Source organism: Rhinolophus sinicus, chromosome 12 (assembly GCF_057876585.1).
Source record: "Rhinolophus sinicus isolate RSI-liver-muscle chromosome 12, RSI-T2T, whole genome shotgun sequence".
Taxonomy (NCBI): Eukaryota; Metazoa; Chordata; class Mammalia; order Chiroptera; family Rhinolophidae; genus Rhinolophus; species Rhinolophus sinicus.
This window is the reverse complement of record NC_142512.1, coordinates 17,032,337-17,053,480: the sequence shown is the minus strand read 5'-3', so window position 1 is coordinate 17,053,480 and position 21,144 is coordinate 17,032,337. Positions and strand designations below refer to the sequence as shown.

At 43.2% G+C, this 21,144-nt stretch overlaps 1 protein-coding gene across 2 annotated transcripts in view; it reads right to left on the bottom strand.

Moving 5' to 3' along the window:
• The window catches only part of ZZEF1 (zinc finger ZZ-type and EF-hand domain containing 1), a 101,638-nt gene that overhangs the window by 27,826 nt on the left and 52,668 nt on the right, over window positions 1-21,144 (bottom strand). For both annotated transcript variants that reach the window (XM_019743825.3, XM_074319540.2), the window contains exons 27-38: window positions 18,935-19,014; window positions 16,965-17,058; window positions 15,677-16,145; window positions 14,822-14,986; window positions 11,915-12,034; window positions 10,988-11,149; window positions 9,272-9,401; window positions 7,179-7,317; window positions 5,482-5,647; window positions 4,612-4,874; window positions 3,566-3,729; window positions 725-875 (exon numbers count right to left, since the gene is read on the bottom strand). In XM_019743825.3, coding sequence (XP_019599384.3) covers window positions 725-875; window positions 3,566-3,729; window positions 4,612-4,874; window positions 5,482-5,647; window positions 7,179-7,317; window positions 9,272-9,401; window positions 10,988-11,149; window positions 11,915-12,034; window positions 14,822-14,986; window positions 15,677-16,145; window positions 16,965-17,058; window positions 18,935-19,014 — 2,103 coding nt within the window. The remainder of the gene's footprint in view (window positions 1-724; window positions 876-3,565; window positions 3,730-4,611; window positions 4,875-5,481; window positions 5,648-7,178; window positions 7,318-9,271; window positions 9,402-10,987; window positions 11,150-11,914; window positions 12,035-14,821; window positions 14,987-15,676; window positions 16,146-16,964; window positions 17,059-18,934; window positions 19,015-21,144) is intronic.

The window sequence follows — 21,144 nt, the reverse complement described above, 5'->3', positions numbered from 1 at the left end:
ATCCTGCCTCCCAAGGCTGCCCTGAGGGGGAGGCTGAGTCTCTTCAGCCCAAAGCACCTCCATCTCCCGGCTCATCAATCTTCCTACAGCACAGCTCTGACCTCGCCGCTGGTATCCGCAGGCAGGAACCTGGGGCCCTCACCTTCCCATGCTCCACTCCATCTCCACACACCTGCTGAAGGGACTTCTCCCCAGTATTTGTCTGGGGGTTCCCCACTCTGGGGCCTTTGCTCACATTCTTCCTGCCCTGAATGCCCCTCCCCACAGCAGATGCTAGCACTTTCAAGGGCCCCTTCAGCCCTTCCTTATAAGGCTTTATGTGAATACAACCTGTTCCAGTTAAATACCAGTTATTGTTAATATCACTTACACCTCTCTTCTGGACAGAAGCACATCCCACCTCAAATTACAGCCACCTGCACCTTTGCCTTAACCCCACCCCCTAGATCGTAAGCTCCTTGCGGGCAGGAGCTATGTGTCTAACTGATCTAGCACAGTGCTTGGCACATTACGAAAAGGCATTTAGCAAATCAGGAAGTAAACAAGACAGAAAAGCAGGCAAAGTGAAGGAAAGATGACTTTCAGTATTATCAGTGCCAGAACTGAGAAACCATGCATTCTTGGTTTGCTGGCCAATTTGAAATTGTGCAACCAATGGCTCAGGGCTGGGTATGTGTGCATTTTGAGATGAAAGAGATCAAGGAAATTGTCAAATAGTCTTTACCTGGAAGTCCTGTAGGTGTGTTAGCATCAGCAGGGGAGTCTGACTTTTGAGTCTGGCATGAAGGATCCTTCATTAATGATACACTTTCATCTGCCTTATTTTTCTGCTTGCAATCCAAAGGTCTGCCTTCCTTCTGAATATCTCGCTTTCCCTAGAAACAAAAAGGTGAGTGTAAGAGAATTAGGGTTTCTCATTATTAAAGTTTACTCATTAATATTACAATACAACTTTTTAAATCATTAGCCAATCAGTCTTCACAGACTAAAATACTTTTCAATTCCATGAGAAAATGCCCCTCATGTCCAAGGATAAATCTATACTCTAAGACAGTAATCATTGCATCACATCCCCCAAACATCTCCCAAATGCCCCTCTGTCAGAGCCTACAGTCAAATGAGCAGTGGCTCCATTACAAACCTCTCACACATTCTATTTACTTTTCAGAAGCTGATATGGAAAGGTCTTCTTTGGGGAAAAGAGAAAAAGACAATGGTATGGATTTCGTCCTAGCACACTAAGCTGACTTACACTTTTGAGAATTCCATTTTGGCAAGACTTGTTAAGGGGGTTCTCATTGGAGTCGTGAGAGTTTTCTGGGCTCAGCAGTCTGGCAGTGAGCTGTCCAGACGGGTAGGGTGACAGCCCTCGGCCTGAATTCCCTTAGGAGTAACTCGCGTCACCCCCCAAATCACCTATACTCTTTGGGCCCTCAGGGTGCTTTCCCTGTTGTCACACAGGCTTATACACAGAAAGTACGTCACGCAGGAAGTCTTCAGTCCATGGTGGAGGCACCCCAGCTCCAAGAAGCCTGGGAAGGCCAGGACACTTTGGATCCAAAGGTACAGTTTTGTACAAAACCAAACCCTCATGAGAAGATCCTGATATCTCCCAGTGGCAGCTGACTTATCCTTCCCTGTCTGGATACTGTAACCTCAGCATCAATCCTATCCTCAACCCCTACTGAAAAAATAAGTGATTATAAGATTGTCCTAAGAAGGGACCAAGACTTGGAGAGCCACTTGCCTTGTTAAAAATGTTCCCTCTGAAAAGACCTCTGGCACCATACTCTCTGTACCATGTGGCCCTTTGTAAAAACAATGTAATGCCAAAGTTCTGGCTAATGACTTTAGCCTTCATTTTCTTTCCTATTATCACAGGCCTCCAGAGACACTGCAGTTGCACACAAGTTGCACCCACAGGGGTATGATTACTGGCCTGAGGCCGTTGTAGACAAAATCCCTTGGATGATGCCTCTGGCTGAGGTTGATTTCTTGGTTGCTTAAAACAAAAAGTATCTCTAGTGACTGGAGGGAAGATACTATTAATAGGGCCTGGGATTGGCTAGAAACATATGGGAGTTCAAAGATTTATACTCAGAGCCCAAGTGGGATGTGGTCCTTAGCGGAAACTGCTGCTTTGCTAGAAGACTAGGAGACTGAGCAAGAGGCCAGATAACCTGGGTGCACCCAGATACTGACGGAAAGGGTAGCCAAAGGGAAGGGACATCTCGGGGAAAAAATAATGCCCTGGGAACGCCTTAGAAAAAGGATGATTCCCGTCCCTAGGCAGGGAAAGCCTAAAATAAGCCTGAAACATCTTTTTGTATTAAAAATTAAGTGCCCAAAGAATAATGGAGACATCAAAAGAACACAAAAGCCAGCTGGAAGGAGCACTCACTGGCCAAATGTGGGACAATTTGAGCATCAAAATAAATAATGAAAAATAATACATTTTTAATCCATTGAATAAAAACAAAATCCACTGAGCCCATAAGGATAGAAATAATGACCAAGTAGATATAGGGAGCCCAGTGCTCATGGGTGGCATGTTCCATGGTGCTGGAAGCTCACAAGAAGATACAATTATTCCCAGGCTCAGAAGTCAAGACTGCTGATTTATCTTGCTGATAATGTTTTCTCTGCTCCACCGTAATCTGTGGGCGGTTAAAATGCGGCCTGGAGAAGGGGCTTGTGGTAAAAAATATTGACACCTGAGAGGCAGCTTGAAGATTGTTATGTCACCTGTCTTGTGCTGGCTCTCTGGCTGAATGAAGCTCATAGAATTTTCAAGTTTTTGCCAGCCCTGTCTGTTTTGTCTTCCTCTAAGTGACAGTGGGAAAGGGGTGAGCTGGAACCCCCAAGTGCAGACACTGAGCTAGTTCCCGTGACAGAGGCAGAGCACAGAGACAGTAGTAGCTCCTGAGGCACAGTCAGGGGCACTGACAGCCTCCACTCCAGCTTGGGAGGCAGCATCGCAGAAGCTACACGGGGCTCTCTCACAAAACAATCTTGAATGTCACCATCACCGGTGATGCCTGGATTAAGAAAGGCTTTGCTTCTACTTACACAAGTACATATATGGAAACTACGGTGCCTACATGGTAAATAGTAAGTGCTTATTAGTGTCACCACTTGTTGGCTGATATAAAAATAGCTTCAGATCTATAGTGTTCACATGGGCCAGGAACTAAGCTCTTCAAGTGCATATAATCTTGCTCAATCCTTATAGAAACCACCAGGAGGCAGGTGACAGGAGTAGTTAGTGTTGACATGGAACTTACTTGAACTCTGTTTTAAGCACTTTACAGACATGAACTCAATGTGCGTAATGAATGTAAATCTTCACAACAACCCTATTATCTATCACCCCACTTTCCAGATGAGAAAACTGAAGTGAAGAGACTGTTAATGTGCCCAGGATCTGACATAACAGAGATCTGAACCCAAGCAATTTGGGTCAAGAATCTGTGCCCTTAACCTCTCTGCTCTGCCCCCTCATGTGAATGGCTCTCTCTGAGTTTGATGAACCTGTGACTCTGCACAGTAAAGAACTGTTATTTACATTGCAGGGCACAAAAGGGCCTGACGGCTCCTCAGCAACCTGGAGAGCTTGCTTCTCTAGCTGCTCCTCTGATGTTCGGTGGGGCATGGTGCCTGGGGGGGCCTGATGTCCCGGAGCAGAGTCACCGTCTGGCAATACACCAAGAAGGGCCAGAGCCTTAAGACCTACACAGCAAGCAAATGAGAGAATGGTTAAGGGTTTTATGCCAAGAGCTATTTCTGGTAAGTGCCATAAATCGCTTTGCTACTCTATGGAAATTGATGGCTGAGTTCTCCACAAACCAAACCAAGGGGTACCCAGTGCACACCCCCCTGCCTATCCCAATCTACTCAGCAATGATTTCAGACACCGAAAGTTTGGATAGTGAGGGATACCTGTACGTTATTAACAGAAGACAAAAGATATAACAGGATTGTCTATGTAGAAAATAATTAACACTTCCTAGTAGCCTCACACAACTAGATTTTTAAGTTCCCACTAGTAAATAGATAACAAAATAGCTATGAAGGCTCTGCTACCTAACACAGGTCTGATTTCCCCCAGCGTTTACGAGAATGGGGAATCCATTATTCTGAAAGGCATTTAAATGTCTCTGAAGTTTTTCATGTTATTTTCTCCTTAGCACCCTTTGGTCAAGTCAAAATCCTCTAGATATTTTATTAGTCAAACTGTTTTAGTTATAAATAGTTCTCATCTAGAATACAGTTGTGTGGACGTAGATTTGCAGTCCAGGTTCAAAAAAAGGCTTTGGCAAAGTTAAGTCTGGTAGATTCAAATATGTACTAAATATTTCATCCACAGATATCAGAGTTCTAATTACTAACTTTTTTACATCTCCATCTCCATGTAAATATTTTAGAGAGACTAAATACTACTTTAATGCCAGCAGTTCTCTCACATACATTTGGGAAGATCAAGTTGACTACATCCTGTGACAACCTGGGCTTTGTAGCCTCTGCACGACTCACACATTTCACTTCTCTCGGGGCTTTACCTTCACAGGCAGCTCAGGGTTGGTTTGGTTTCGGTGTGTGAGGAACAATTACCTTTCCCCTGGTGAGCCTTCATGAGACAGTCCCCAACCAGCTGCATGCACTGGCTGCGCAGGGTGCTGGCACTGCTCCGGGCCTGGGGACCCAGCTTTTCGCCAGCCACCTCCTCTGAGCTGGCCAGGTGGGCGCTGTAGAGGGCCAGGGCAGCGAAGAGCAGCCAGGCGTAGTTGTGGATATAGGGCTGGATGAGCCTTTGCCGGTCGCTGATCCGGATGGTCACCATTGGGTGGGCCGTGATACTGTGGGTAGGCAAATGGCTGCAAAGGCAAGACATTTTTAAGACCGACACTCCTTAGTGAGGCTCAGAAAAAGGAGAACAGGGCCTCCAGGAGCACATGCATGGTCGCAATTTGGCAGTCATTACCTCTAAGGCTGTAGTGATTGGAAAGGTAATGCTAAGTAGGGGTCCTTGCCCAGAAAAATGAACAAACACAAATATTGTACATATCATTTCAGGATTTCACAAGCCCCAGAAGACTATCTATGGAAACCAGAAGATGTAAGAATTCCTTAGTAGGAAATTCTGCAGAGTGTGATTATAGCATTTTGGTAATTTGAGAAAATACCCATTCTTAGAGATAGATAGCAAGTGTGTAGGAAAGAAATGATTTAAGGTCTGTGATTGGCTTTAAAATACTTGAACAAAGTGTGGGAGGAAAAGGAAGGAATAAGCGAAGCACACAGCAAAATCTTCCTATTCTTGAGTCTGGGTAATGGGTTATCATGGGGATTCATCGTACTAGTTTCTTTACTTGTGGGTATGTTTGAAATTTTTTTATAATGAAAGGTTTTTTGTTATAAAAAAAAAAAAGCAAAGGAATACACGAAGAAAAGGTGCCAGGCTAGAGGTGATCTGAGACACACCCATAGGAATATTTCTTTGCTGCATAGCATCCATAGCAGAGATCAAAGTCATAGCACACGTTGCAGTTCATCCTCCGGCCTATGATCAAACCCTGGCAGTTGTCACAGGTAAACTCCATGTTGACCATTTCATGGTCATCTCCATGGCCCTCGGGCTTCACTCCACCTGGGGGAAAGAAAAGTGAGAGGTGGAGTGGGCAAAGGGCTGGCTTCAAACCCAAACCCACCCCAGAAGCCAGGGGCCACAGGCATCTTCTGGAGACGAGGGCGTTCTGCCCAGTGGCTCTGAGCATATGAACCACATTCTCAGCACAGAACCTCTTAGCGATGGTACTATGGGTTGATTCCCCCTTTTTCCAGCACAACACATTGTTTGATGAAATAGATTAGCAAGTCCCAGCATGATAACATTTGACAGAAACAAGTCCACATGGCAATTTGTGAGCTGTCTCCCATGACCCGCCCTCTGATAAATATTAAGCATCTATTGTGTATTGCTGGTAGCAAGCATTGAGGAGCAATCAGGTTTCTGTTCTTACTTTTGCATTTCAGAATCAGAGATGAAAACCGACTTCATAACCCCAGACCCGGTGAATGAGAATGTTAGTCACGGAAGACTGCCTGCTCTGGTCTCCTCCTCACTCTAAGTCCAGCGGGTCTCCAAACTCTGTCATAGACCCTGCTCGCTGCTCCTCACATCTGGCTGGCTTCTGTTCCCACGGCCACAAACGTAGGCTAGGCATTAATTTCATCACTACTGTGACTGACTTCCTTAGGGAAGCTCTTAAACGAACAGAACCACCTTCCTCTAGCATAGCTCTGATCATGCTAACACCCTGCTTGAAAAACCTTTCCTGCCGTCTACAGACTCATTCAAATTCCTTAGCCTGGTATCTGAGGTCCCACATTGGGGCCCTACCTGTTTCAATCCAGCACTCAGCCGGACACTGGAGCACGTCTATATAAACATACTACAGATGCTCACTCCTCTGCCCCTGAACTTGTTCTGCTTTGCACGGTGACTCACTCTTGTGTTTCCTTCACATCATCCAATTCTAACTTTCTTCAAAGAGCACCTCACACACCATCTCCTCCACAAGTTTTCCCTGCAACTGTGATTGCTACTACTTCTGAACTTTTCCAGAACATTCTGTACTGCTCATCTGTAACTCAGCATGTACTGTTGTACTGGAATGGACACTTCGTGGATATGTCCAGTCTCCTGCTAAGACTGTAAATGCTTCCAGGGTAGGGGCTGTACCTTTTATGACTGGGCCACACACACAAAAAGCACTCAACTGCTCACTACTGTAGGTCTGCCTTACCTCAGCACTTACAAGTCAAGAGTATTCGAGAATTTTTGCAGTTTGCTTTTTGTGTGTGTGTATTTTACTACTTGTAAACACTGCATGATTCAAAAGGAAAACTAATTTCCTGGAAACTCAACTGAATTGGTCCTGAGTGTTTATTAAGTGCCTACATCCAGCATGATGGAAGATGGAAGCATGTCTGGTAACTGAGCTCTGGAACTTACCATCCAGCTAGGGAGATAAGGCTCACATTTGCCAACAAGTTAGAGAATACAACTGGACAGTATTTGCATTTAGTATAATGAGAGTTTAAAATAATGGCAAGATCACAGAAAACAGATACAATTATTACTCTTGGGTATGGTATACTCAGACCATGAAATTTACCTAGGAAGCAAGTTTTGCAGAGATCCATGTCACTGCACTGCAGGCATCGATAGCGATGCCCGGGGGCGATCTCATCACATCCGTCACAAGAGATGTCTACATTTAACAGGTCACAGTAGCGAGCAATAAACATGTGCATCTGTAAGGTGAAATAAACACAATTACCCAACAGACTTTTTGATACGGCCACTATTTCTTAATCAATCCATCCTTTAGTAGGTACTTCAGATATTCCAGGCATTGTATTAGGTGTTATCATTAGGAAATGACGGAGCTTAGTGTCTAATTGGGAATTCCCTCAAGCAAACAGATGACACCTTATAGCGTAATACGGCTTTCACAGGCATATTCAGGAGGCTTAGAGGACACAGAAGAGAGGGCATCTTGGGTGTTAGGAAGGTCAGGTTTTTCAAAGGAGATAATTCCTCAGTTGTTACCCAAGGGACAAATAGGTATTAGTGGGGTGGGGGTGAGAATGGGGGGCTTATCAAATAAAAGCAACAGCAAGTTCTACAGGAGGCAAAAAGGAGCAAGACAATGGTTCATGAAACTGGCAATAATTCAGTATGTAGAATACAGTACAGACGGGGGAATAGCCAGATAAAGTTACAAAGGTTAAACCACGAAGTGCCTCCAATGCTAGTCTGACGAGTCACCGACCATTTTTAAACAGAAGACAAATGTGATCAGATTTGAGCATCCTTAAATTTCCTCCGGTTATTGAGTGAAGAGCAGATTGAAGGGGGCAAGACTAGAGTCTGGGAAACTGACCATGACAGACACTGTTAACGTAACTTCATGACAGGAGACAAGGGCTGGACTGAGCATAAGCGAGATGGCGAAAGGTGGGCAGATTTGGGAGGTATTAAGGAGGAGGAAGTACCGTGTTTCCCCAAAAATAAGACCTAGCCGGACAATCAACTCTAATGCGTCTTTTGGAGCAAAAATTAATATAAGACCCGGTCTTATATTATATTATGTTATATTATATAAGACTTGGTCTTATATTGTAGTAAAATAATACCGGGTCTAATTTTTGCTCCAAAAGACGCATTAGAGCTGATGGTCCTGCTAGGTCTTAGTTTTGGGGAAACATGGTAGGAACCTTGGGGACTAACTGGACATGGGGGTCAGTGAAAGGAAAGGGTCAAGAACAACATCCAGATGTCTGGCTTGGGTGCTTAGTTAGATACAGGTAATGTTCACAGACACAGGAAACACTGCAAAAGCAGCATTGTTCACTGGCACTTCAGAAGAAAACTTTCTGAAGAGATAGTAAGGGCACTGTGTCAAGTATCTAGAAGCTACGGTACAGTTTATCTTTACAGCCTGGAAATACAGGAAATAAATCACTAAGTCACCATCAATAATATATCAGAGCAAATAAGCCAAGTCACCTAAGAACTACAGAATGGCTCCCAGTAAGATATTAACATACATGAGAGAAAAATCACGAAGGCCAAGTTGGTGTGCTCCGTCCAAGCACCACAGAGGTGCTGTATGAGCAGAGTCACTGGCACACAGTAGGCATGCAACACTAAGAAGATTACTGAGTATGACGCAGCAGATGCCTGGCACAGTGTGGTGGTGCCAGATGAACACCTAGTGTGGAGATGGACACGACAGGCTACCTGAGCCTGATGCCTTTATACACCTGAATCATGTAACTCCAATTCTGCACACACATGGCTTCCTCCATGGTCACCAGGCACCCTTCGGATTAAAACGTGGCTTCCCATGTTGCTTGCTCCAGGCAGAGAAGGTGCAGCAAACAAGGACGCCCGAGGCCAGGGCCTCCGGCAAGTCTACGTCTCACTGTAAATTAATAAGCTGGCACTTAATAGCACGCTTCAGCCTCATGAGCCGATTTTCTGTGAGTCTAGTTCTACGGGAGGGAGCCATTCTCTGAGTGAGGTCAAGTCAGGATTCAGGGTCCCTCAGGCTAAAGACCAGACTCGGTGACAGCAAAGTCACTTAGGCACTGCCTGCCACCTGGAGCACGTGGGAGACAGCCTACTGGCACTTCCCCAGGCGCCTCTCCTCTCCAAACTCTTAGCAATTCACTTCAGATTACTCTAGTTGAGAGGTCTTACTTTCCTCTGCTTCTCGGGATCTTCCTGGGCTATTTTTTCATACCAGGCCTCAAACATGCCATCCTGACACTCATCCATCCATTCTGAATTCTGCTTGGCATCAGCAAGCTCATCTTCTTCACTCCACTGGCTGAAAGAAGGACATAAAAGTGAGAAGAGCATGCCTCACCCTACAATCCAGGAAAGTGATGGTTAGCAGACTCTGTGTCCTGTGGGTCTAAGATATGGGGCACTTTTAAACTTCTGAGGGGAAGAGGTCAATTTGGTTTTCAAAGTCCCAGGATTTGCCAGATGTTTGATAAATATATACCAATAAAAAGGGAAATGCCCTTTCTAGTGCAGAGTATAAATGGGGGTGGATCTAAAACTTAAAAGGTTGTAACTACAGGGCACATTCTGCTTAACAACCATTTGTGAGGAACCTACTATGTGCCAGGCACTGGAGCCAAACAAAGTGATTAAAAAAAACAAAAGTCTGACTTGGGTCATGCGCAGCACACCCTAGTGGTATCAGCATGGGAAGGAAATCAGGAGACCCTGGGGCTTCAACTCTCTCACTAGCTGTTGTAAGGCCTTGACAGCCAGCACTCAGCCCTGGTCCTCAGTTTCCTCATTTCAAATAGAGTTTCATGGGCTCTGTAGACACAAAATTATACATTTCCTTAACTTCAGTTTATAGCTTGTTTCAGCAATCAGAATTTTAAATACAAAAGGTTTTGCTCAACAGCAAATGCAAAACAAATTACCAGCCAACAAATACACATTTGTTCGTTCATGCGTCCCAACAAACTGACTGTATGCGTGCGCATACTTAGCTCTGGGCTCGGTAACAGGAGGGATTGGGAGGGAAGTGTGTGGTCCCACCCCAAGGACGCTATCACACAGGTGCAGGCGAAACTGGAAACAAGGAGCAGACTGCGAACTGACGAGCCAGTGTGCTGATGCCCCCCGACCCCGTGCTGTATCCCCTCTGTCAGTCAAGAGCGCCCTCGACAATCTGCCAGGACGGCAATGGCTGAGGTTTGGTAAACAAGGAGATGGCTTTAATTTTATCTCCTTTCCCCAGAATATCTCTTCTGAGTGAAAACTCTTCCAATGCGGACTCATTCATTTATTTCTTCCTAATTCTCTCCTCTTGCTCTTCTTCTCCCATTCTCTTCTGATTTCTTTTCTACCCACATGAATGGTTAATGGGTAAGTGGACTTGAGCAGTATGGAGTTATTAAAGGTGGAAAGAAAAAAATCTTCACGTGATTTTTTCCCCCTCATACCTTAAGTCCTTATAAAGTGCAACAGGACTAGTGGCTAAAATCACACATACATATAATAAAAAAATGTAGAAAAGGATTCCCCAACTCACCAAGCTATACTAGAGTCTCCAAAAATGCAGAGGCTCCTCACCCTCCAAGCTTACAATACACCCCCCACCAACTCACATACACTACCCTGCACCGGGCACTGGTCCAAGCATTGAGAAATGGAATTCAATTATTCTTCACAACAGTAGGTACCACTGTTATCTCCAGTTCTAAAGATGAGGAAACTGAGGCCCGAGAAGTTAAGTACCTTGCCCAAGGTCATCCAGCTAGTAGGTGGCAAAGCCAGGATGCCATGCAGAGAGCCCAGCTCTGGAGGCTGTGCTCTGAGCCCCGTGGCTGTCATCCCGGGGTTTCCTAATCCACTTTGGGAACTGCAGAGGGAGGACTGTGTCCTTACCTGATCACACTGTCGTGCACACTTATGTTTTCTTGTGACATTCTCATGAGGAGGTCCGGTAACTGAATGTCCACAAAGAAGGCGAGATCACTGGGCTCCCAGCCCATGTCCAGAACATGAAGCAGGGCTGTCTGAACACAGGACAAGGCAGGCAGCAAGGACCTAAAGAGGCCACAAAGGTGACAGTTATCTGAGCTGCCCGTCACCAAGGGAGACAACAGACGCGATGCAAGTCAGAGACCTGGTTTGACTGGAAGTGGAAAGCACAGGGCACTCCCGATTGCTGGTCTGGGTTCCTTATAACCAACCTCCTCTTGAGTTTCTCATACTCCATACAAACCCTCTTCAAAGGGCAGCTTAAACAGAAGAGTTCTGAAAGCAGAGAGTGAGGTTTCCACCCTGCCAGGATTACCATTGGGGACATCTGATAGTAAAGGACTGAGTAGTGAAAATCACCTCTCAAAAAATAGCAAGAGTAGGGCCGGCCCCAAATTAGCTCAGATTACGCAACTTAGATATAAAGAATCATTTGATTTAAGGTTTATACCTGAACCACTTACTATGGAGGAGAACTGGGTGGCTTTATAACTTGTTGTTTTTTTAATTAAAGTTTATTGGGGTGACAATTGTTAGTATATAACTTGTTTTAAAACTGAACATAATACACCAGAAACTGAAAATAACAGGTTACAAATTCTTAGATAAACCGAGACCCATCCCCTTTAAAAAACTGTACATGCCATATAGAAAAAAGGCTGGGAGAAAATACACTAATAAGTTTACATTAGCAATTAGCTCTAGATGGTAAGATTAGGGGTTATTTTTATTTTACTTTTGGTACTTATGTATATTTTCAACATTGAATGTCTTTTAAAATCAGAAAAGACAAAAATAATTTTTTCTCTAGAAATTATAGTTATCCAGTACCTGTCGTTTATGCTACTAAATCCTTTAATTGCTTTGACCAAAAAGAGAACAAATCGATAGTAAGTGTCTCGAATTTCTTTGTGTAGATCTGCACCGCAGCCCTCCAAGTGTCCAAAATAACTGGAAACAGAGGAAATCACCAATCACTTAATCATCAGAACATCATTTACTTAATTATCTTATTCCTTACGTGAAAAAGAGCCAAGAAGAAACAAGCTAAGTGGCGCAGAAACTTAAGTAAATGCAAATACAGTGACTTTAGAAAGTAACAAACAAAACAGCAAGTGAGTGTCTGCCTGGGTCAAGAGGGCCGCCCACAGGAATATGGAAACACAATGACTTATCTTCCTTTGTTCATATGAAAAGCACCCTTCCCACCGCGACCTGAGTGCCAGACACGTGGTATTCTTCACAAGATACCTCATTTAATCCTCTCCAGAGTCATGCCCACCCCTCTGCTTCCCTTCATTGATGACTTTCGCACCAAGCTCATTGTCTTTTCTACCTGATCTGGGTCACCTTGGAGACGTCAACATCCATGGGAAGGAAGCCCCAGTCCCTCTGGGCCTGGATTCTCTGCTGTCTACACTCCATCCCCTCAGCCATCTGACAGTCACTTCCTTGACCTTGTCATTACAGTAGTGGCATTACCTCTGAACTCCTGACTTCAGAGCACCTACTCTGACCCCGACCTCTCTTCCTGCTCACCTACGCTGGGATTCCCACAACACCCTCCTCACTCCCATGATGCTGCCTCATGTTCACGACCTACTACCACGCTTTCGCTTCGCTCCATATTCGGCTTAGATTCCATGGTTTATCGCCATAATCACAGCCCAGCCATCACCAGCTCCCATGCTGCTCTCTCCCTCCAGGCACTCGCCTGAGAAATCTTACACCAAATCAAAACAGCTAAGTGTTGCTAGAGGAAACACCACACAACCAAGCTGACTAGTATCACTTTAAATTCACAGCATAATTCTCAAATAAGCACTCAAAATTGTCAGGCAATCAGATTGGCTTCTTCAAGCATTATTACTACTTCAAACCTTTCTGCTTCTCCTTAAACTGCCCTCACCTCATCCTAAACCTTCATTTTTAGCTGATGACTATCCTCTTATTTTTTAAAAATAGAAGTGACCACACAGGAATCCCCCCATCTTTGTACCACCAGACCTACCAGCCCTGTTGCATCTCTGTCCACGCCATCACAGGTACGGTCTCCCTGGCTCTGTCCACGGCCAGCTTCTCTACTTCAGCAGCTGCCACTGCACTCATCCCTCTCTTCCCACATGAAGTTGTCCTTATTACGACTCATTGCCACCAGCAGACAACACACTCACATGCCTCCTGCAAACCCTCCATGGATCCCCCATCCCCTCCAATTACCACACTCTTCTTCTGCTCCCCTTTAAGGACAAATTTCTTGAATAATGTTTGTAGGCTCTCTCTCCATTGTGTCACACCCCATTCTCTTCTCAACCCAGTCCAACTGGGCTTTCGGCCCCATGGCTCCAGTAAGACTGTTACCAAATTCAGAGCGTTCTTCTCTTGCACAGCCTCTCACACCAGCATTTGACACAGGTGGCCAGTCCTATCTTTTGAGATACAGTTTTTTCTTGGGTTCTGACACCACCGTTCCCTAGCTTTCCTTCTCAATGGCTACTCCTCCATCTCCTTTACTCAGATGTGAAAGAAGTCATTCAAACTTAACATGGCCAATCAAAACTTTTGCTTTTCACACCAATCTGTTTCTTCCATACTCTTCTCCTCCATAAAATGCACCACCATTCATGCAACTGCTGAGGCCAAAATCCTAGGAGTTTCTTTCCCCACAATTCCTCTCAGTCACCCTCTACAACAAATCCATCAGTAAGTCCTGACAATTCTACCTCTAAAATAAATCGTGACTCTCCTCCTTTCCTCTCCATCTCCAGTACTATTCCCTGGCCCAAATCACCACCATCTCTGGCCTGGACTACTGCAACAATCTCTTAATCACTTTTCTTACTTCCGCTCCTTTCCACATAGTAGCCAGAAGTATCTTTATGAATATCAATCACAGTGTGTTCCTCCTGAGCTTAGAATTCTCTAGGGGTTTCCTATAAACAACTCAGTAAAAACATGTAAATACTATACATTACATGCTACCAAGCCTTCCGTTATGGGCCCTGCCTAACTCTCTGAACTCGTCCTCTCATTTCCCCCTCTCACTGACACACTGGTGTTCTTTCTGTTCCTTGGGCTTAATCGCCCAGCCGAGGGCCTTTGTGCTGGTTCTTCTGCCTGTGGCGCTCTTCCCCCAGCTGCCATCTCAGCTGCTCAGTCATCTCTTAGTTTACCTGTCATGTCCTCCTCCTGACCACCCAAACTAGATCACTCTGTATGAAATCACCACTTAGCAATATCACTATCTGAGACTGAGACATACATATATATTTTAATTGTCTGTCCTCAATATTATACATGCTCCACTCAAGAGTCTGTGTGCCTGTCTACTGCTGTCTACGTCACACCTAGAGCAGTGCCTGGCACAGTCAGCGCTCATTAAATATTTATGGAGTGCAGGGTAGACCAATCTTGAGAGGCACTTAGACTAATGTCGTTACTGTAAATGAGCATTAACATTAGCTCACAGCTTCTAGGAGCCAAATGATGAGTATGGTACACGGTCTGGTAGAATAAAGCCGATAGACTCACCAGGAAGAATCAACATGTTCCTGGTATTTACTTATTAAAAGCATAGAACAGAGCCCATTTTTCCGTAGGGGAAGAGAATGAATTGACTAAAAATGTAAATTCGCTTCCTACATGGAAATGACAGAATTGTTCATTAAAGAAGACAAGAGGGATTTTTTTCCAAAGACCCCTGCCTGTTTTCCTGGCAGACGTGTAGTTTATACTTACTTGGTAAACTCTTTCTGGCAGGTCAGAAGTTCCAACAGGAAAACTATGTAAGGCGGATGGAAGCAGTGAGGCTGACCAAGGGATTCTGCGCAATACTGAATTATCCTCAGAACTTCCAGGACGCTCTGAGCCTGGGCTTTCCTCAAGGAAAGAACCTTTATAACACTGGAGACAGAACTCAAGTCAGGAACACTCAGAAAACTCTTGAGCTGGAGCAGAAAGAAAACATACCCCCACCCAAGTTCTGATGCCATATTAATACAAAGGAAGTACTATTGTGAGCGATCAGAAATATCACTCAGGCAGGGTATCAGTGTTTGCTGCGTTTAGGCGTTACACAACAGCATTACAGATCAGTTCATACCAACTGTCCAGAAGCCCAACAACCCATATGAAAAAATTAGTTAATTAAAAAGGAACTTTGATATCTTTACTTCCCCAGAGAGACAAACCTTAATTCTCAGGACAGGAAATCAACACATGTAATACGTCCAGAGATGCAGGCCCATTTACAAATAATTTTGACAGAAAATATCAAATTCTAAATTTCTCCCAGGGTTAAAATAAGACAAATTTATAAGTGGCAGCTACCAAAAGAAATGTTTTTCTTTTTTTTTTTTTAAATCCTAACAGTACATTGAGACATAATTTATATACAGTACTATGTACAAATTTTAAGTGAAAGAACACTTCTTTAAAAGAAAAAAAATTTTTTCTGAGCATTCTAAAACAAATCTTGATCTGTCCTTCAAATATTATTTGCTCACTTTTAACAGGAACTTTAAGCGTTTGACTAGACTGGGTACCTATGGCTTTAGAAGAAAGAAAGTGCTGGGCAGGTCATGCCCGGCTCACCTCTCGTGGGAGAGTGACTGATCTTTAATGAAGTCCATGACGTCCCTCAGCACGGGGTATTGCTCTTTCACTGTGGGCACCGGTCTGGCCTCCTCCATTGATCGGAAGGAAAGCAGCCGGAGTCGCCCTCGGGTGAAGGGAGGCCGCCGGGTGGGAGTGGAAGGTGACGAGGGTTCTTCAACTGTGGCAGAGGACACTTCTGTGACAGGAGGGCCACTACTGGATGGCAGCTTTGGCTGGACATCCAAGCCAGGACCCCTGTCTGCTGCAGCAGGGGGAGCTGCTTCAGTGGGAGACGCCGAGGCTTGGAAATGCTCCTCCACCACAGAGCTTGTCCTATGGCGCTTGTCAAGTGGCTGCAGGTGATTGGTTTCATCTGTAGTCACCAACTTGTCACAGCTTTCTTTTGCACTTGTACCCATGGGCAAAAATTTTAGTAATAGAAGACTCTTCTGAATACATTCTTTCGCTAAATGCAAAAAGAAAGATCATGGAAAAAAATCAAAATTAAACTTATTGCCTAGTTTTAGAGAGAAAATTATCTATTTAAACTCTGTAATTTAAGACAAAAAAATACCTCCCTTAATACAGTGATATACGTATCCACTGACAGAACAGAATCAAATTTATCTCATTATACAAACCAAAATCTTCCCAGCAGTATCAGCACATTTAAACATTTTTTTATTGTGGATATTTTTAAACATACACACATATATATATATATATATATATATATATATATATAGAGAGAGAGAGAGAGAGAGAGAGAGAGAGAGAGAGAGAATAGTATAAGGAGCCTTCCATGTACCCCTCACCCGGCTTCAACAGTTATCAACCCAAGGCCAGTCTTGTTGTCTTGTTTCATCCCCATCCACTCCCCACGCCCAAGCAGACCCCAAGCATCACATTATTTCATCTGTAAGAACTTCAGTATATTTCTCTAAAATAAGTAAATAAATAAATAATAAAGGGAGTTTTAAAAACTAACAACCATGACATCATAAAAAAAATGAACAGTAATTCCTTAATTTCATTGAATATTATTCAATGTGACACACTTTCAAAACATAGCAGGTTGTCGTTCTAAAAGCACCTGATGCCTCTTAAGAGAAGTAATTAGAAAGAAGTAAAAAAGAAAGTTTCCACATCCTTGGAAACTACAACTGAATGCCTGCATTACTTTCCTAAAGCCCACCCAGCTTCAACTAGACTCATGTATCCAGAAGACAGTCACTGGTTTCCTAGGAAATGGAAACGGTAGTGACAGCAGCGTCGGCACACTCACCCAGGCTCTCAGGGTTCGCCTCAGCAGCTTCTGATGCGAGTTTTTCTTCTGCCTCGTTCCCCAGGCTCATCAGGGACTTCTGTTTCATCTCTAACTGGGGGGAGGATTGGAGCCACATAGTTAGGCTGTCCAGACAGGGCAGCAAGGGCAGCTACAGCAAACTGCTTCAAAAGCACAGTAGCTGGGAGAACTTCCCAGCTACTGTCCAGCTGGTGAGGACACAGGACTAAGCTGCTCTTGTTAGTCCTACAAGTAAGCCAGGCTATGAAGATGTCTACAGGGGTATCTGCACAACTACTTTCTCTTCAGCTAGGCGTTACTTGGGAGGGGTTTGGACCCATGACCATGTTAATTTAAATATTCTGGAACACTGGGGCTGGAGGGGCCCTTACCTAAAGCTGACCTACTACAGATACAGAAGCCGAGGTCCTGAGAAGTGAAGGGTCTTGCAAGGGTCACACACCCGGTTTGCTGCAGAGGTTGGACCCAAATCTGATCTCTATTCTACCCTGAATGAGGGGACACCTCTAAGTGATGGTGAGACTGCGGGCAGACAGTGGTGGTCCTGGCACCAGTGCAGTCAGTGGTCAGAGTGTGGGCTGCATGCCACTGGCCGGCAGAAGGCCATGTGTGATGGGGAGAGGCCAGAGTCTCAGCAAGAAGGCTGGCATCCTGGCCAGCGTTAGCAGGCTGTCCTCTGCTCATCCAGAAGCATAATCCACAACGTGCCTTGGCAACTGCCAAATCCTTTTCATGTGAACTGTCTGTGGTAGCTGACTTTATCAGACACTCTTTTTCTTAAGCTGCTACTACTGCTTTGGTTTCTCTGCCAACACTTGATTCTCTTCCTACCATTCTGATGAGGATACCTTTTAGTTTCTTTTGAGAGATCCTGTTCATTTTGGTCTCCATCTATCTATCTATTTTTCCTATTCTGGTCAATGCTTTCACCACCCACCAAGTTACCCAAACCAGGAACATGGACCGGTCCTAAATCCCATCCTCTTGTTCACCACTCACATCAATCACCAAGTCTAATTATTTTATCTTCTAAGTAGCAGAGGCCATCCTCACTGTACTATCACAATTAGTCTCCTGATTTCAATCTCATTATCAATCCTTTACTAAGTTATATAACATTTTTTCCCCAATTACTATACAATATTTAAGATGATTATAAATATATAAAAAATAATACTGATGTGTAGGTATTCATCTACATGTGTAAGAAATAACAACAATTCTCCTGATTTTGGTGTTTGTCATTTCCATGTATCTGTATATTTTTCCTACATATTTATGTACGTAACATATAGATTTGGTTTGTGTTTAAATCTTATAGAAGAAACACTATACGTATGCATTCTTCTACAACTTGCTATTTTTCGCTCATTTCATGAGCACCAGTCATGCTGATACACGTAGCTCTCTTCCCTTATTTTCATTGTAATAACAGTATTACCATCTTACACTGTACTGCAGTATTACAAAACAATATAATGCACATTCGTTTTGTCCATTCTCCTACCAATGTGCATTTTGTTCTTCCAGTTCATTACGGTCACAAACGATGCTGTAGAACCACTTTACTAAAATGCAGAAAGGCCTTTCCTTGGAGAGAGGCCTCTTGCTGACTAAAACCGTCAGTGGTTGCCCAGTATCTAAAGCAACGCTTTCCCTCCCAGGCGAAGAGGTTCCACAGAGTGGCCTTTGGGGTTACTGAGCAGGGAAAGGGGCTCAACTGAACCCTGGTTACTCTGAACACTCTCAACACTCACCAAATTATGATTTCAAGAGTTGTAAATTATTTTATATCCATTCATGTCACTAAACTTTCAAGAACACAGTCTTAAAATTATATTCTTGAGAAGAGAGCTACTTACCTTAATTCCATGATATCATGGTGAGGAAATTCAAAATACATAAAAATCGCATGCAAAAAAAATAAATAAATAAATAAAAAATCTTACCATCCATATTCGAATCCCATCAGCCAAGGAATACACCTGTGCAAACTCCTCACTCAGGGCTGTCTTGCCCCCACTATTTACTGGGGAAAGGAGAGACAAAGAGATTACACTCAGTTAACATAATTCACTATTACAACATTAAACACAAAGTAGCTTCTAAATCTCCTAACCCACAGTAAAAGTCCTTCCCCTAACACTCTCACATTGCGCGTGGTAATAGAGACTTGGGGAAAAAAACAATCAATTAAGCCACAAATGCCTTTCATGGCTTGTCTGTGTTACTGCAAACTAACTTTTTTCAAATGAACAACACCTGAAATGGATATACTATTGAAGTGAGTAAAATATGACAAGTAAAAATATAAAAGTAGGATGTAAAAAATATTAAAAGGAAAATAAAGAATATCAAAAGCGAGTAAAAGATAATTACTGACATGGAAAAAAGTTCATGGTATATGTTAAGTAAAAAAACTGGTTATAAAACAATATAAACAAAATTATCTTACTTTAAAAGATAATATAAAACATATAAAAACATGATGTGTATGTGTATATATATAATACACACACACACACACACACACAAATATACCTAGATAAAAGGCCAGGTAGATATACAGAAAAATGTTAATAGAGGTGTTCTCAAAGTGGTGAGAATTATAGTTGACAATTATTTTAAACTTTTCTGTATTTTGTAAGTTTCTACATGAATGGGTATTATTTTTATTTTTTATTAGTTTCAGGTGTACAAAACAATGTAATAGTTAGACATTTACACCCCTGGGTATTATTTTTATAATTTGAAAAATAACAAAAAAGTTGTAGTTTTATTTTTTTTAAAGAAAGACCTATGAGGCCTGCCCCTTCCCTTCATCTGAAAACCAAAGGATAACATATGTCTAGAAGGTGTGAAGCTCTCTGTTGCACCCAGGTGTGATGCAATGAGTATTTTCTGCACACCTAGAACGTGCTAGGCCCTATATCAAGCACTGGGAATACAATATTGACAAAAACAGACATGGTCCCTGCTCTCAAGCAACTTATAGGCTAGTTGAAAAACTCCTCCCATACATTGTTAACCCAAAAAGGTGACCAATTTTTAGGCAAAAATACACAAATTAGCTATACAGAGACCACTGTCAAAATAGCTCAATAGTGAAGAACCCACAAATAGCCCTGAAAGGCAGGGACAGAAAGACTGAGACCAAGTGTGCCTCCTGCAAGCAACAGTGGTATTTGCGAAATAGCCCACATTTAGTGAAATACTTCTAATTCTCAGATTTATTTGTGTGTTTCTCTACCAGACAGGTATGTAATATCTGAACATGATTTGAAAAGAAGTTGGGGAACTCTCCCTTGGCCAGAGACCTTCTGTTTCTCAGCTTTTAACCCACAAGGCTTTTATCCCTCACTGAAAGTTCCCACGGGTAACAAATCAGCTCTCTTACTACAATTTGATTATGAAACACGTACTGAAGTTATTTTCAAAACCCACCCCCCAGCAGAGCTACAGTCTTCCATATGACAGCTGTTTCCATAAAGCACTCATGCCTCGATGTAGCTTTATGTATTAGAGCAGCTTCTTATCCTATTAAGAACTGAGGGAGTAATCAAGACGTTTTAGAAATCAGGAAATAAACTTTGCAATGAGATCCAAAGGACTCAGCAATAAAGGTAGCAGTGATAATATCAATATTAATAACATCGGTACTAATCCTAATGATAATAATAATAATAATATAAGCAACAGTCAATTTCCCACTCTAATGAAAGGAAGCATTTGTTCCAGCTTGTTTCCTCTGCACCATGGAAAGAACACAAACTCTACCAAAGTGCTTGGGAAAACCCATACGTCATCGTTAAGTAGGGTTCGGAATGATTTTCTCCTGACCAATTACGACTAGAGAGAGACTCTCCCTCCTGTGGTCCTGTTAGGCTGCAGGCCACATACACAGTAAATTCGCAGAGATGGTGTCCCTGGGGGACACGAGGAGAAGAATGGTGGGGGGCAGGCTATCGACAAAGGAAGCCAAGCAGGCATGATGCTACAAAGAAGCTGCAAATCTAGAGAGTTAACACCTACATTTTCCTCCTCCGTTATTGGCACATTCAGTTACCTAATCAATTCAGGTTTTAATTTCCTAGAATGTTAGAGCTAATTGGAATTTCCTAGAATGTTAGAGCTAATCAAATCTAAACTTTCACAGAGA